General features: G+C 35.9%; 1 protein-coding gene across 11 annotated transcripts in view; it reads left to right on the top strand.

Annotated features, from left to right (window-relative positions):
* LRCH3 (leucine rich repeats and calponin homology domain containing 3) overlaps positions 1–14,328 on the top strand; it is a 146,049-nt gene that overhangs the window by 36,928 nt on the left and 94,793 nt on the right. For all 11 annotated transcript variants that reach the window (XR_002079748.2, XR_008422470.1, XM_019448670.2 and 8 more), the window contains exon 2: positions 14,078–14,222. Coding sequence is in view for 9 of the 11 variants with exons in the window: in XM_019448670.2 (XP_019304215.1) it covers positions 14,078–14,222 (145 nt within the window). In the remaining 2 variants the exon portion in view is untranslated. The remainder of the gene's footprint in view (positions 1–14,077; positions 14,223–14,328) is intronic.

Below are 14,328 nucleotides of genomic sequence, written 5' to 3'. Positions count from 1 at the left end.
TGTAAATTTAAAAAATAAGTTAAAAATTAAAAAAAAGAAAATTGCAGGAATATACATGTGTGTGTGTTGCAAATATATGCACATCCTTTCTCATTAAGATTAAATAATATTTGTTGATCTTTGTTGTCATATATTACTTAACTTTAATAGGTTTTACTACAAATAGTCACATGTATTTATGATGATTTGAACCCATTAGGTACCCTTTCTTCCTGTCACAGCAGACTCTAATTGTTCTGCTAGAGCAGAACTAGGATGCCCTTTTCTTTAGCCTTCAATGGCATTTTTTTCACTGCCCTCCAAGCATCACTAACAAGTTCTGGGAGGCCTGCCCCTTGGAGCCACTGCCTGATGCCTCATTTTAAGCCAATTCTAGATGTTTCAAGTTTTTGTTAGAGCAGCACTTAAGTTCCAGGTACTAGTTTCTGTTTTGCTTGTTTATTGCTGTGTAACAGACCACTACAAATCTTAGTGGCTTACAAAACAAAACAAAACAAAACAAAAACAGCAATCATTTATTCTGAAACTTTCCTAGGGGTTGGTGGCTTTCCCTTCTGTCTCCAAATCTAACTTGCCACAGAAATTTCTGTTACACCAGAATGATAATAGCTGCCCCAGAACTGGAACATGGAACGTTGCAAGGTAAACCCGGAACATCTTGTTTTGCTAGAATATGAGGAAATGCTCAAGTAATTGAAGATGGCATATCAAAAGAATACACGAGTTCTCATAATCAAAGCTGGGTCATAATAGATTTTCATTATAATCTGTGAGCCCTTGTAGCAAATAGGACTGTAAATCAATGAGCATATAATTTTTATTAATAGGAAGGGGAATATCACATGTAAGAATATTTTGTATTTGAGAATGGAACAAAGGTCCAATGTTACTATTTTATATAAGTAAAGCACTCTTTTACAGTTGTAACCTACCTCAACTTTTTAAAAATTATCTGTAGTTTGATACACATAATAGTTTTTTCCCTCAGTAGTTGGATTTGATTCATTATGTAAGTACTTACTTGTTTATAAGTAAATTATTTTCAATCCAGGTTATATAATACTTCTTAAAACAAAAATTGTAAAGATAAAATTGTGATTTGGGCTTTTTTTTGCTATTAATTATGTTGTAATCATACTATAACTAAAGTTCTGTAGATGGGGAGGACAGGATTCCTACCCATTTCTAAGTCAACAATTTTTGTTTTATCCATTATTTGCTTCTTTTTTGAATGAATATTTTATTGAGCACCCTACTATGTGCGATGGCACCAGTAAGCGCCAAGTGTACAGAGTTGAACCAAACAGACATAGTCCCTCTCCTTATAACATAGAAGCTCATTAAATATTTGCTGTGTGAATCTAGAGTGATTATTCTTATATACCCCCTCCATTAATATTGAGGATGCTTTTTACTATTTTTTTAGGCTTTTTCTTTAACGTATTATTTTAAAACTTACAGTATCCCTGAGGTGAATTTGACATTGAGGGTAAGATTTTTATAAATATGGGAAATAATTAGGCATTTTATTGTAAATGATATGCCTTAGAACATTTTTCTTTCTTTCTTTCCTTTTTTTTTTTTTTTTTTTAATTTTTAAATGTTTATTTGTTTTTGAGAGAGAGAGAGGGAGACACAGAATCCAAAGCAGGCTCCAGGCCTGAGCTGTCAGCACAGAGCCCGACATGGGACTCAAACTCACAGATTGTGAGATCTTGACCTGAGCCAAAGTCAGACACTTAACCAATTGAGCCACCCAGGCACTCTGCCTTAGAACATTTTTCACTTGAAACATTTATTTTAGTTAATTGAAACTTCCATGATTTATCCCTTACGCCAAACATTTTCTTATATTTTTATCAGGCCAAAATAGGCCTTTTATGCTTTGCTCAACTGAATAATACATCCAAGGGCTGTGCCAAAGAGTGGTATAGTTGTTGGCTCATGTCACAAGTGTTAGACGAAAAGATAATGTCTGGTGAAAGACCAAGGCCGCATTCAGGATATGATACATAGAAGTAACTTAATAGCTTAATTGCAACATTGTTTATTATCCAGTTTGTGACTTTTCACAATACTTGGCAAATATCAGTTGAGTTTGCAGTCTTGAAAATAACCTAGGATTGACTATGGAGACACAGAGATGGAAGCTTAGGAGGCTTGTGTGACAATAACTTGTATGTGTGAAATCAAAAGCTTAGTCTAGTGACGCAAAGATACACTAACCTTTGTGCTTATTTAACCTCACTGAAAGATAAGGAAATTGTTTTAAACATTTTAATGTAAATCATTAAACAAATGTTTTCTTTTAAACAAAACTTTTCTTTTAAAAGTAGGGTATATTAAATGCAACATTACTTCTTTTTGGTGACCAAAGGTAATAAATCATTGTATTGTACTCTGTTACATTTTCTTGCCTACTACAATTCCATATAATTTGGGGAGTTTGGTTATTTGTTTTACTGTGTTGCTCTCAACCCAAGGAAGCTGGATTTATGTATGCCTTTTTGTGTTTTATAGTATATGAAGTAATTTTCCATGCACTGTTTTATTTGATTCTTAGATTAATCTCAAGAGGCAGTGACAAAGGTGATAAACAGAAACGGATGGATTTAAGATACATTTGGATCAAGAAACTGATAGTGTTTGTTGATAGGATTAGATTGGGAAAAAGAAAAAGTATGATTCCAGAATTCTGACTTAGGCAGCTGGATAGACAAAAGCATTTCCATCATGAAATAGAAAATAATTGGAAAAGCAATATATTTGCATATATTAGCATTTCTTTGGCATTATTGTATAAAGATAGTTCTCAAAGCTAAGAAATCTTTTTTCCCTCTACAGAAAAACATGAGGTAATTTTGAAGCATTTGGTTTATATACAGACTCAGGACACTGCCTATAAATGAGATTTTCCTACATTAGTCATTAAGTCAAATGTGGTTAAATTTTGTATGCGTATTTTGCTAGTTTGAACTTTAATGATTAATCAAGGACTGCATCTCAGAAATAACATGACCCTTTTAAAAATCCAGATACATTGGGTAATTATGTTAAATATAGTGTCTTTCAGTTAAAAGGTAAAGATTGTCAGGCAATAAAAAGAAAGCAAAATCTGTCTGTGTGCTGTTTATAAGAAACATATTCAAAAATTTTTAAGTTTATTTATTTTGAGAGAAGAGAATGAGTGGGGGAGGGGCAGAGAGAGAGGGACAGAGAAAGAATCCCAAGCAGGCTCTGTACTGATGTGGGATTTGATCTCATGAACTGTGAGATCATAACCTGAGCCAAAACCAAGAGCCAGACCAGCTTAACCAACTGAGCCACCCCAAATGCCCCAAGAAACATATTCAAAACATAATGATCCATAAGGGTTGAAATTAAAGAATAGGAAAAAGATACTCTGTTGGGGTGCCTGGGTAGCTCAGTCAGTTAAATGCCCGGCTCTTGATTTCAGCTCAGGTCATGATGTCAGGGTTGTGGGATCAAGCCCCATGTCAGGTCTGCTCTGGGTCTGGAGCCTGCTTGGTATTCTCTCTCTCCCTCTCCCTCTGCCCCTACCCTGCTCACTCTCTCTCTCAAAATAAGTAATTTTTTTTAAAGAAAAAGATACTCTATAGATATATTAACTATTAGTTTTCCATGCTATATAACAAATTATCACAAACTTAGCAGCTTCAGGAACTTAATGGTTACTTTGGATCAGGAGTCCAGGCACAGCATAGCTAGATCTGCAGCAGGGCTTCAATCAAGGTGTTGTAGGGCTGAGTTCTCATCTGGAGGCTTGACTGGGGAAGGACCTGCTTCCAGGCTCCTTCAGGCTATTGGCAGAATTTGTTTCCTTTCATTGGTAGAATTCATGCTAGCTTGCCTCTTCAAAGCTGGCAACAGAGAGAGACAGATACACCCACAGGAAAGACATCATCACCTTTGCACTATTCTGTGAATTAAAGGCAAGTCTAACCAATGAAGTATAGTTGATTTTTTTTTAAGATTATTTTTTAAAGCATGTTTAAAATTTTTTAATGTTTATTTTTGAGAGAGAGAGAGAGAGAGAGAGAGAGAGTGAGCAGGAGACGGCAGAGAGGGAGACAGAATCTGAAGCAGGCTCCAGGCTCTGAGCTATCAGCACAGAACCCTACGTGGGGCTCAACTCGTGAACTATGATATCATGACCTGAGCTGAAGTCAGATGCTTAACCAACTGAGCCACCCAGGCACCCCAGAAAGATTTTTTTTTTTATGTTTATATATTTTTTGAGAGAGAGACAGAGCGTGAGTAGGGGAGGGGCAGAGAGAGAGGGAGACACAGAACCTGAAGTAGGCTCCAGGCTGAGCTGTCAGCGCAAAGCTTGACAGGTGGCTTGAACTCACAAACCGTGAAATCATGACCTAAGGTGAAATCAGATGCTTAACCAACTGAGCCACCCAGGTGCCCCAGTACAGTTGATTTTTAACAATATGGGTTTGAATTGCATAGGTCCACTTATACAGATTTTTTTTTAACGTATTTACTTATCTTTGAAAGAGTGAAAGTGAGCACTAGTGGAGGAGGGGCAGAGAGAAAAACAGAGAGAGAGAGAGAGAGAGAGAGAGAGAGAGAGAGAGAGAAAATTTCAGTCAGGCTCTGCGCTGTTAGTACCTGTCACGTGAGGCTTTAATTCACAAACCATGAGATCATGACCCGAGCCGAAATCAACAGATGCTTAACTGACTGAGCCATCTACGTGCCCCCTACAGATTTTTTTTATAGTATGATACTATAAGTGTATTTTCCTTATGATTTTCCTAACATTTTCTTTTCTCTAACTTACTTTATTGCAAGAATACAATATATAATACAACATAAACTTTTGTGTTAATTGACTATACTACAGGTAAGGCTTCTGGTCAACAGTAGGCTGTTAGCAGTTAAATTTTGAGGGAGTCAAAAGTTATACCTGGTTTTCAACTCTGGTCGGGGGGGGGGGGCTTGGTGTTCCTAACCCCCACACCGTGCAAGGGTCAACTGTGTATTGGTTACTTATGAAGCCCCACCCACACTCAAGTGGATGGAGTATTATACAAGGGCATAAACAATGGGAGTCACGTTAAAGGCAGTCCACCAAACCAACCAAATGAAAGATTTCAAACAAAGAACGGTACTAGGAATAAAAGAGGTAACTTAACAGTTATAAAAATTTGATTTACCAGAAAGATTTGATAATTTAAAACTTTGTAGGAACCTAATAACAAAACCCCAAAATATATCAAGAAAAGTTTAAAGAATTACAGAGAAATAGACAAGATACCAGTAGTAGCTGAAGACTGTAATATGCCCCTCTCAGCGGTTGATACAAACACTGACCAAAAAAAGTAAAGATGAGCCTTGAACAATGCAACCAAACAAATAGGACCTAATAGATATAAGTAGAACATTATGTCCAATGTAGAATACACATTATTTTCAGACTCACATAGAATATTTATAAAAATGGACCATATGCTGATCCATAGAGAAAATGCAAAGAAATAGCAAAGGATTGAAATAACATAATAACTTACCATAATGAAGTTGTTAGAAATCAACAAAAAGATCATTAGAGTATCCTTTCAGGTTTAGAAATTAAGGAATGCATTTCTAACAGAATGAGACAAAGAAGAAATCATAATGGAAATTATAGAAAATATTTTCTAATCTAATATCCTAATAAAATATATATTCTCATTCAGCTAAAGCAGCACTTGAAGGGAATTTTATATATAGGTTTAAATGTATATATTTGAAAAGAACTATCTAAAAATTAATAGGCTAAGCATCCATCTCAATAAATTAAGAAAAGAATAGCATAACCCCTCCTCTAAATAACAAAGTGATAAAGATAGAAATATTTTACCAATACAGAAATTATACAATGAATAGGGTTAACAAAGCCAAAGTTGATACTTTAAAAACACTAATGAGGTTTTCAAATCATTGGTGAGATTGATCAAGAAAGAAGGTACAAAATCCGAAGTCAGAAAAGAAAATAGAAGACATTCCTGCAGATGCTATAAACATTAAGAAAAAGAAAAGAGGATATTATAAATAACTTTTTGCTAATGAAATAGAAAATTCTGATGAAAATAGGAAACTCCTAGATTCCAATAACTTAAAATTGATTCAAGAAGATTTATAAAACCTAAATAGTCCTGGAAGTATTAAAGACATTCAGTCAGTTGTGAAAAGTCTTAAGACTTTTTTTTTTTTAACGTTTATTTATTTTTGAGACAGAGAGAGATAGAGCATGAACGGGGGAGGGGCAGAGAGAGAGGGAGACATGGAATTGGAAGCAGGCTCCAGGCTCTGAGCCATCAGCCCAGAGCCTGATGGGGGGCTCGAACTCACGGACCGCGAGATTGTGACCTGAGCCGAAGTCGGACGCTTAACCGACTGAGCCACCCAGGCCGCCCCTCTTTTAAGACCTTTAAGGAAAACTGTAGGGCCATATAGTTCTATGAATAAATTCTAACAAGCTTCTTAAAAGGAAATAATTTGAGGGGTGCCTGGCCTGCTTAGTTGGTAGAGCGTACCAACTCTTGTATCTTGAGGTCATGATTTGAGACTTTTTTAAGAGATTACTTAAAAAAAAAAAAAGGAAAAAGAAAAAGAATTTGAAACCTATGTAAACGCTTTTAGTCAATAAAAAGGAGGGAGTATTCCCAAACTAAATTTTATGAGACCAGACAACCTGGATATCAAACCTTGACAAAGTTAGTATGAGAGGGCGCCTTGGTGGCTCAGCTGGTTAAGCATCTGACTTTGGCTCAGGTCATGATCTTGTAGTGCATGGGTTCGAGCCCCACATCACGCTGGCTGCAGTTTGCTTTGCCTCCTCCATCTCCCCTCTCTCTGCCCCTCCCCCATGTTTGCATACTTTCCCTCTCTCTCGAAAATGAACATTAAATTAAAAACTTAGTATGAGAAAATAAATGCTCCAGAGTATTATTATGAGTATTTATGATTATATATGCAAAAATCTTAAACCAAATATTAATGAACTGAGTCCAATTAATAAAGAGGATAAAACACCTTTATTATAAATTAATAAATATTATTAAATTAATAAAAAGGATAAAATAAAAAAGACTAAATTGAGTTTATCTCTGCAATGCAAGAATTAATGTTCAAAAGCCAATCTAATTTCACATTAATGGAATAAAATTTTAATGAGAAGGACAGAAATCAGGTCTACCCTAATGGAATAAAAGAACAGTGAAATAAAGGAGTAAAATTAATTCCATATTAATAGAAGAAAAGGTAAAAATCCCATGATCATCTCAATAGATGAAGGAAAAGAGATTGATGAAAAGTCAACATTTGTTACTTATAAAAACTCTTAGTAAGCTAGGAATAGAAAGGAATTTCCTTAATCTGATAAGGAATATCTACTGAAAATCTTTGAAATTAGGAACAAGACAAAATACCTTCTATTACCACTTTTATTCAACATTATACTGGAGGTCCTAGTCAGCATTGTAAGGGAATTCAATAAGGAAGTTAGTAAATAAATAAATATCAGAAAGGCAAAAGCAAGCTTTCGGTATTCATAAAACCATGTAATTACAGATCTAGAACTATCCAAAAGAATCTACAAGGAAATTACATCAACTAAAAGAAATGTTTACCAAGAATGCCAGATACATAATCAATATATAAAAATCAATTTTATTAGTAACTAATGGTTAGAAAACAAAGTTTTAAAAATATATATCATTTATAAAATAATAAGAACCTGGGAATCAAGCAAGTAAACGATGTATAAAACCTTTGTGAGAAAAATCACAATGTCACAAGGTTCAATGACAAATTAAAGAAGGCTTTAATTAATTAGTGGAGATGTTCGTGGATTGAAGATGTTCATGGATGTTATTTCTTCCCAAATTGATGTTGGATTTGGTGCAATCTCAGTAAAAATTTCAACAAGTGCTTTCATGAAATTAAACAAGCCCATTCTAAAATTTATAAGGAGATGCAAAAGACCTAGAAAGCCAAGACATACTTGAAGAACTGCAAAGTGGTAGGAATACCTTAGCAGTTTAGGAATAGGTCACTCCGCTAGATGTCAAGAATTATTGTAAAGCTATAATAATTAAGATTGAATAATAGTGACATAAAGATGGACAAGTTGTGCAGTGGATTAGAGAGCCTGCAGACAAACCCACAGACACATGATCTATGACAAAGGTGTTATTGGCAAATAATGAGATGGAAGATGGTCTTTGCAGTAACCGTCACTGGGATAAATGGGCATCCCTGTAGCAAGAATTAAAATTGGCCTCCAACCTCACATCATACTAGAAAATAAATTCCTAGTAGATTAAATGTGATGGTCAAACTCTAAAACTTTTAGAAGAAAATATCTTTTTAAACTTAGAGTAGGGCAGGTTTTCTTTTAAAACAGTAAAAACCACCAACCATAAAGGAAAAGATTAATAAAAAATTGTACTCTGTTAAAGACCGTCATCAAAGATACCACAAAGACCATGAAACTTCAAACCACAGAGTGGGGTAAGTTATTTGCAACACATAAATTGATACCAGATTCATACTCAGAATTTATAAAGATCTCTAACAAACCAAAAGACTTTACAAGAAAAGATAACTAGATGACCAAGAACATATGAAAAGCTGTTGTACCTCATTAATAATCAAGGAAATGAAAATTTAAATCACAATGAAATGCCACAGTGTGAAAATCCTTAAAACATAATAAACATTAAAACATCTCATAACAACAAGGATTGGCAAGGATGTGAGGCCACAAGAACTCTTTCACACTGCTGGTAAATGTGTAAATTGGTACAACCACTTTGGAAAACAGTTTGTCATTCTCTTGTGAAGTTGAAGATCCATGTATCTTATTACACAGCACTTCACTCCTAGATATTTATCTAGATCAGTATGTAATTGAAATGTTCATCAGTAGTAGAATAAATAAATAAATTGTGGCATGTTCATATAGTAGAAAGCTATGAAGGACAGTGAAATGAAGGATACAATTTACATGAGTGAATCTTGATGTGGGGCCATGAGCAAATGGTCAAGAAAGAATTCTTGAGACATTCTCAGTGCAAAAAGGTGCTTTTATTATAGTGTGGGGACAGGGCCCATGGGCAGAAAGAGCTACACTTTTGCTATATGAACCTGGTGGTTATAGGCTTAGTGTTCAAGGGTCAGGGAATATGCAGGGAGTATTAGATAATAAATATCTTCTTTGAATTTCTACTTATAAAACTACTTTTGCAAGATTTCTCTGGTGCTTATCGTTCAGCTCAATATTAACTATCTGTGAGATGTACAGACAGTCATGAGATCCTTTAAGAATATAGCAACGTGGGGCGCCTGGGTGGTGCAGTCGGTTAAGCGTCCGACTTCAGCCAGGTCACGATCTCGCGGTATGTGAGTTCGAGCCCCGCGTCGGGCTCTGGGCTGATGGCTCGGAGCCTGGAGCCTGTTTCCGATTCTGTGTCTCCCTCTCTCTCTGACCCTCCCCCGTTCATGCTCTGTCTCTCTCTGTCCCAAAAATAAATAAAAAACGTTGAAAAAAAAATAAAAAAAAAAAAAAAAAAAGAAAAAAGAATATAGCAACGAGCAGTATTTGATTCTTTTCAAAACTGTGCAGGCTGTAGGTCAGCCTTCTTGGCTAAAGGTGATCATTTTCCTGCTTTTACCCTCATCAAATCTCAAATGTTGAATGAAGGTCACAAAAAAAAATACACATACAGTATGCTTCTCCTTTTAAAAAGTTCATAGATATGGTAGGCAGAATTACGGCCCCCTAAAAATGTTTACATCCTAACCTGTGAGTATGTTAGGTTACATGGCAAAGGGGAATTAAGGCGCTAATCAGCAGTCATTAAAATAAGATTATCCTGGATTATTGGGGGAGCAAGGAGAGATGCGCAGGATCCTTAGCATGTTATGGGATCCTTAAAAGTGGAAGGAGATGCAGAGAGGGCAGCATCAGGCCTCTACCTGACATCGCTGGCTTGAAGATGGAAGAATGGAACTATCAGCCAAGGAATGTGGATCGTCTCTAGAAGCTGGAAGAGAGAAGGAAATAGATTCTCCCCTAAAAGCTCCAGAAGGAATGCAGCCCTGCCAATACATCTTGGTTTTAGTCCACCATTGAGACTTATTTCAGACTTCTGACTTCCAGAAACATACAATAATGAACTTGTGTTGTTTTAAGCCCCTGAATTTGTTACAGCAACAATAGGAAACTAATACTAAAAATGATGAGGTGTTAAAATTGTCAAGGAAATGATTATCACTAAAATCAGTAGATCGGTTTCTCTTTTGGAGAGGGAAAGGGTTATGATTGGGAAGAGCTCCACTGGGGCTTCTAGAGTACCGGCAATATCTTATTTATTGGAAAATATGTATGTTTTATGCTGTCTTCTGCATGTATGAAGCTTAACATCATTGCTTTTATAACCAGAGTTTTAAGAATAATACATATCCATAGTTTTTTTAAACTGAACATTTTTTATTTTTTATTATTGATGTTTATTTGTTTTTGTGTGTGAGAGAGAGAGACAGAGCATGAGCAGGAGAGAGGCAGAGAGGGAGACACAGAATCCAAAGCAGGCTTTAGGCTCTGAGCTGTCAGCACAGAGCCTGACATGGGGTTCGAACTCACGAACTATGAGATCATGACCTGAGCCGAAGTCAGACACTTGACCTACTGAGCCACCCAGGCGCCCCTGAAGGTTGTTTTTTGAAGTCATTTTAAAACACATTTCTTTGACTAGAAAATTATTTCTTTCTTGAGAGAGTATGACAAAAAATATTTTTTATAAACCATTAGTACTTTGCAATATTTTCCATAATATGATCAATGACCTAAACGACTCTTTTGTGAATTTACTCAGTTAACATAAGGAAGAAGCTACTTATCTTCCCAAATTGAAATAAAAATACAGTTTAAGTGGAAGACCTTATAAGAATCCTTAATTCAAGGGCTCCTAGGTGGCTCAGTCGGTGGGCTGAGCAGGCGGCTGTGTAGCTTTAAATTTGCTAAATATTAAAAAAATTATTGAGATGCATCTAAGCCTAGTATATATCTTGCTGTTATTTTTTTCCCCTCCCTAGTTTCGGGACAAAAAAAAAAAAAAGAAGTGGTTTGTTTCATTTTCCTGGATTTTAAGTAATTTAACTCTGTAATACACATATTAGGCAAACTGACTTTCAGTAGTCCCTGCTTTGTTGCCTGGAATTGTCCTTTTAGAGGGTTAAATTTAAATAAAATTTAAATGAGATTAATTTCTTTCATTTCTTCGACTTCTTTTAAAAGTTTATTTATTTAACTAATTTCTACACCCAACATGGGGCTTGAACTCATGACCCCAAGATCAAGAGCCACATGCTCTTCCCACTGAGCCAGCCAGGTACCTCTCTTTTCTTCAACTTTTAAAATTATACTAATAAAATTTAAACAGGAATTGATAAAAAATAATTCTTGTTGCATTTAGTAAGAAAGAGGTTGTTTACGGTGTGATTCTGTAGGAAATTTTTAGTCTTAAGTTAACCGAGTCTTTGACTTTCTCCTAATGAATACAATATGGCGAGGCATTTTGGCAAGATGGTGATCTGTTTCCCAACTTCAGAGTAAGCAGCTCTGAGGCCTGCAGGCTGGTGTGGCCTGGAGGGAATATGTAAGTTTGGGGAACATACTGTGACCGAAAGGAGGCAAAAGCCTATGGAGCAACTATCACAATTTTTGAGTTTTCAGTAAGAGTTGTGCCTCTGAGTGGAAGCTTCCCGTGCATTGTAGAGATTGCTTCCTCAGTCTTTGTGTTAACTGCCATTCAGGGTACTCAGGCAGCTTGACCTGAGCTCCAAGGATGAGGCAAGCCATGAATTAGCAAAGGAAAGTAATTCACTTGAAGGAACTTAAGCAGCCAGAGATAGGATGAACAAGGATTTCATCAAGAACAAGTGACTTCAGTGAAATAGAACAGAAATAGAAATTGGAAGTGATAGATGACAGATTTAATAGACAAAACAAGATAAATTATCCTAGATTTTCAGGAGAAACAAAGTGACTTGCTTCTAGTCATAGCATAAAAGAAAATGAAGAAAAGGGGGGAGCTTTTTTATGTATTAATTTGTGGAAAGGATGATTATTGTTGAGACTTAAATTCCTGGTCTGGAACATTAAGCAGAAGAGTATACCAAAACAGAAAAATAAATAAGTAAGAAAGTAGGTAGGTAAGTAAATAAAAAAGAGAGAGAGAATGAGAAAGAGCAAATGGAGGAGATGCAACAACTAAATGTATAATAGGAGAGCATTTCTCTGATTTGAAGAAAGGTTGAGTTCCAGACCAGAGTGTTGAAGATGATGGGGCACAAAAAAAACCAAGCTGTTTACAATGAAAAATCATCAAGATATGTGCCAGACTATGCAAGGGGACACTGGAAACTCAGAAGATAGTAAAATAACATCTACAGATTTCTGAGAAAGGAACTGTGCCTATACCTAGCCAAGTATTATTCACATGTTTATGGTGAAAGCAAGATACTTGTGGATATGCAGGAACTCAGGTCCTCCATTTAGGAAAAGCTTTTAGTAAAGGATTCTCACCAAATAATTGCAAACAGAGACTTTAAGATTGGGCAGAAGAAGAGAAAAACAGTGGTAAGCAAATGAATCTCACAGTATATTTAACGAAATCTAAATGATAATGATAGAGTGACTGTATTTCAGCACATTCCTTTGTCTTCAGCACTTCCTGAAAGTTTGCAAACGCTTGATTAGACGCAGGTTCTGTCCTTCTGGCAAGACCACAAATGATGTTCTCTTCTTCTACAGGGAGGCATACAACTTCTGATTGTCATTGTTTTTAATTTTTTTTTTAATGTTTATTTTAGAGACAGAGTGTGAGTGGAGGGAGGGGCAGAGAGAGAGAGAGAGACACAGAATCTGAAACAGGCTTCAGGCTCTGAGCTGTCAGCACAGAGCTCGAGGGGGGGCTTGAACGCTCTGAATGCAAGATCTTGACCTGAGCTGAAGTCAGATACTTCAACTGACTGAGCAACCCAGGCGCCCCTTGTAAAGATAGCCGTTAATACACAATTCTAAACTTTTGTTTTTGTTTTTGTTTTTGAAAGAGAAGGAGAGGGAGGGCCAGAGAGAATCTCAAGCAGGCTCCACACTGTCAACAAAGAGCCGGACATGGGGACTTGATCCCACAAACTGTGAGGTCATGACCCTAGCCGAAATTAAGAGTTGGACACTTAACCAACTGATCCACCCAGGTGCCCCAGTACCCAATTCTAGATTCTATCATTACTTTTCATTTATAGCTAGAACACTTACACAAAGGTGCCTCTCTTCATCTGTTTGGTTTACTCAGTGGTACAGTTCGTATAGGGAAGGCGAGATAAATGTTTGATTTTTTCCCCTTAATCAGTTTACAAGATAATGAATTGGTTCTCTATTATCTTTTGGTGTGGGAGGTGGGAGAGAGATATCATTATAAACTAGTATTATTCAATATATGTGATAGATTTGAGTCCTTTGCAAGTATTATCCTTATTGAAGCTCAAATTGTCTCATCTTTGGCCAGTTGGAGCAAAAAATGGTTCCTGAATCCTTTTGACATGACCCTGATAATCTTTGTAAAGAAAAGGGCAGTATTTTTTGTTCAGTTTTGCTTTGCTTTTCCAAAAACCTCAGAATGTTTCTGTGCTTTTGAGAAGGTGGATTTTAGGGATCCATTGTTTCCTAGGATATTTGATACTTAGTATGATCTTTGGTGTAACTGTAGGCAGATGTGCCTCAGAATTTGTGTTACTTGCAAAAAATAATGGTTTTATTTTTTTCAGTATATGTGGAGATTCAAAAAGAATCAGTATTTCCCGGCAAAAAGATGTAGAGGCATATATTAAAATGTTTTTTTCAATAGATTAATAAGTATATGAATGTTTACTCTGGACAAGTCTCTACAGTGGGAACTCTTGGGAATTCAAACAATCATGAAACCTGCTTATTTACCTAACATTTCAATAAAATAAGTTCCATGTAAAATAATATACATTATTTTTCTTTCAGATCTGTCACGAAATCGCCTCTCAGAAATTCCCATAGAAGCATGTCATTTCGTTTCTCTTGAGAATCTCAACTTATACCAAAATTGTATTCGGTATATACCAGAAGCAATTCTAAACCTACAAGCTCTAACATTCTTAAATATTAGGTAAGGATGTTGTTGTTGTTGTTGTTGTTTCTTCTTCTTTTTCTTCTCCTCTTCCTCTTCTTCCTCCTCCTCCTCCTCCTTTTTTCTTCTTCTTTTTTGATTTTTG

This window comes from Panthera pardus, unplaced genomic scaffold, assembly GCF_024362965.1.
Source record: "Panthera pardus isolate Hobbes unplaced genomic scaffold, ASM2436296v1 HiC_scaffold_16, whole genome shotgun sequence".
NCBI lineage: Eukaryota > Metazoa > Chordata > Mammalia > Carnivora > Felidae > Panthera > Panthera pardus.
Note: the sequence above shows the minus strand (reverse complement) of the source record. Positions and strands in the feature narration are given on the sequence as shown.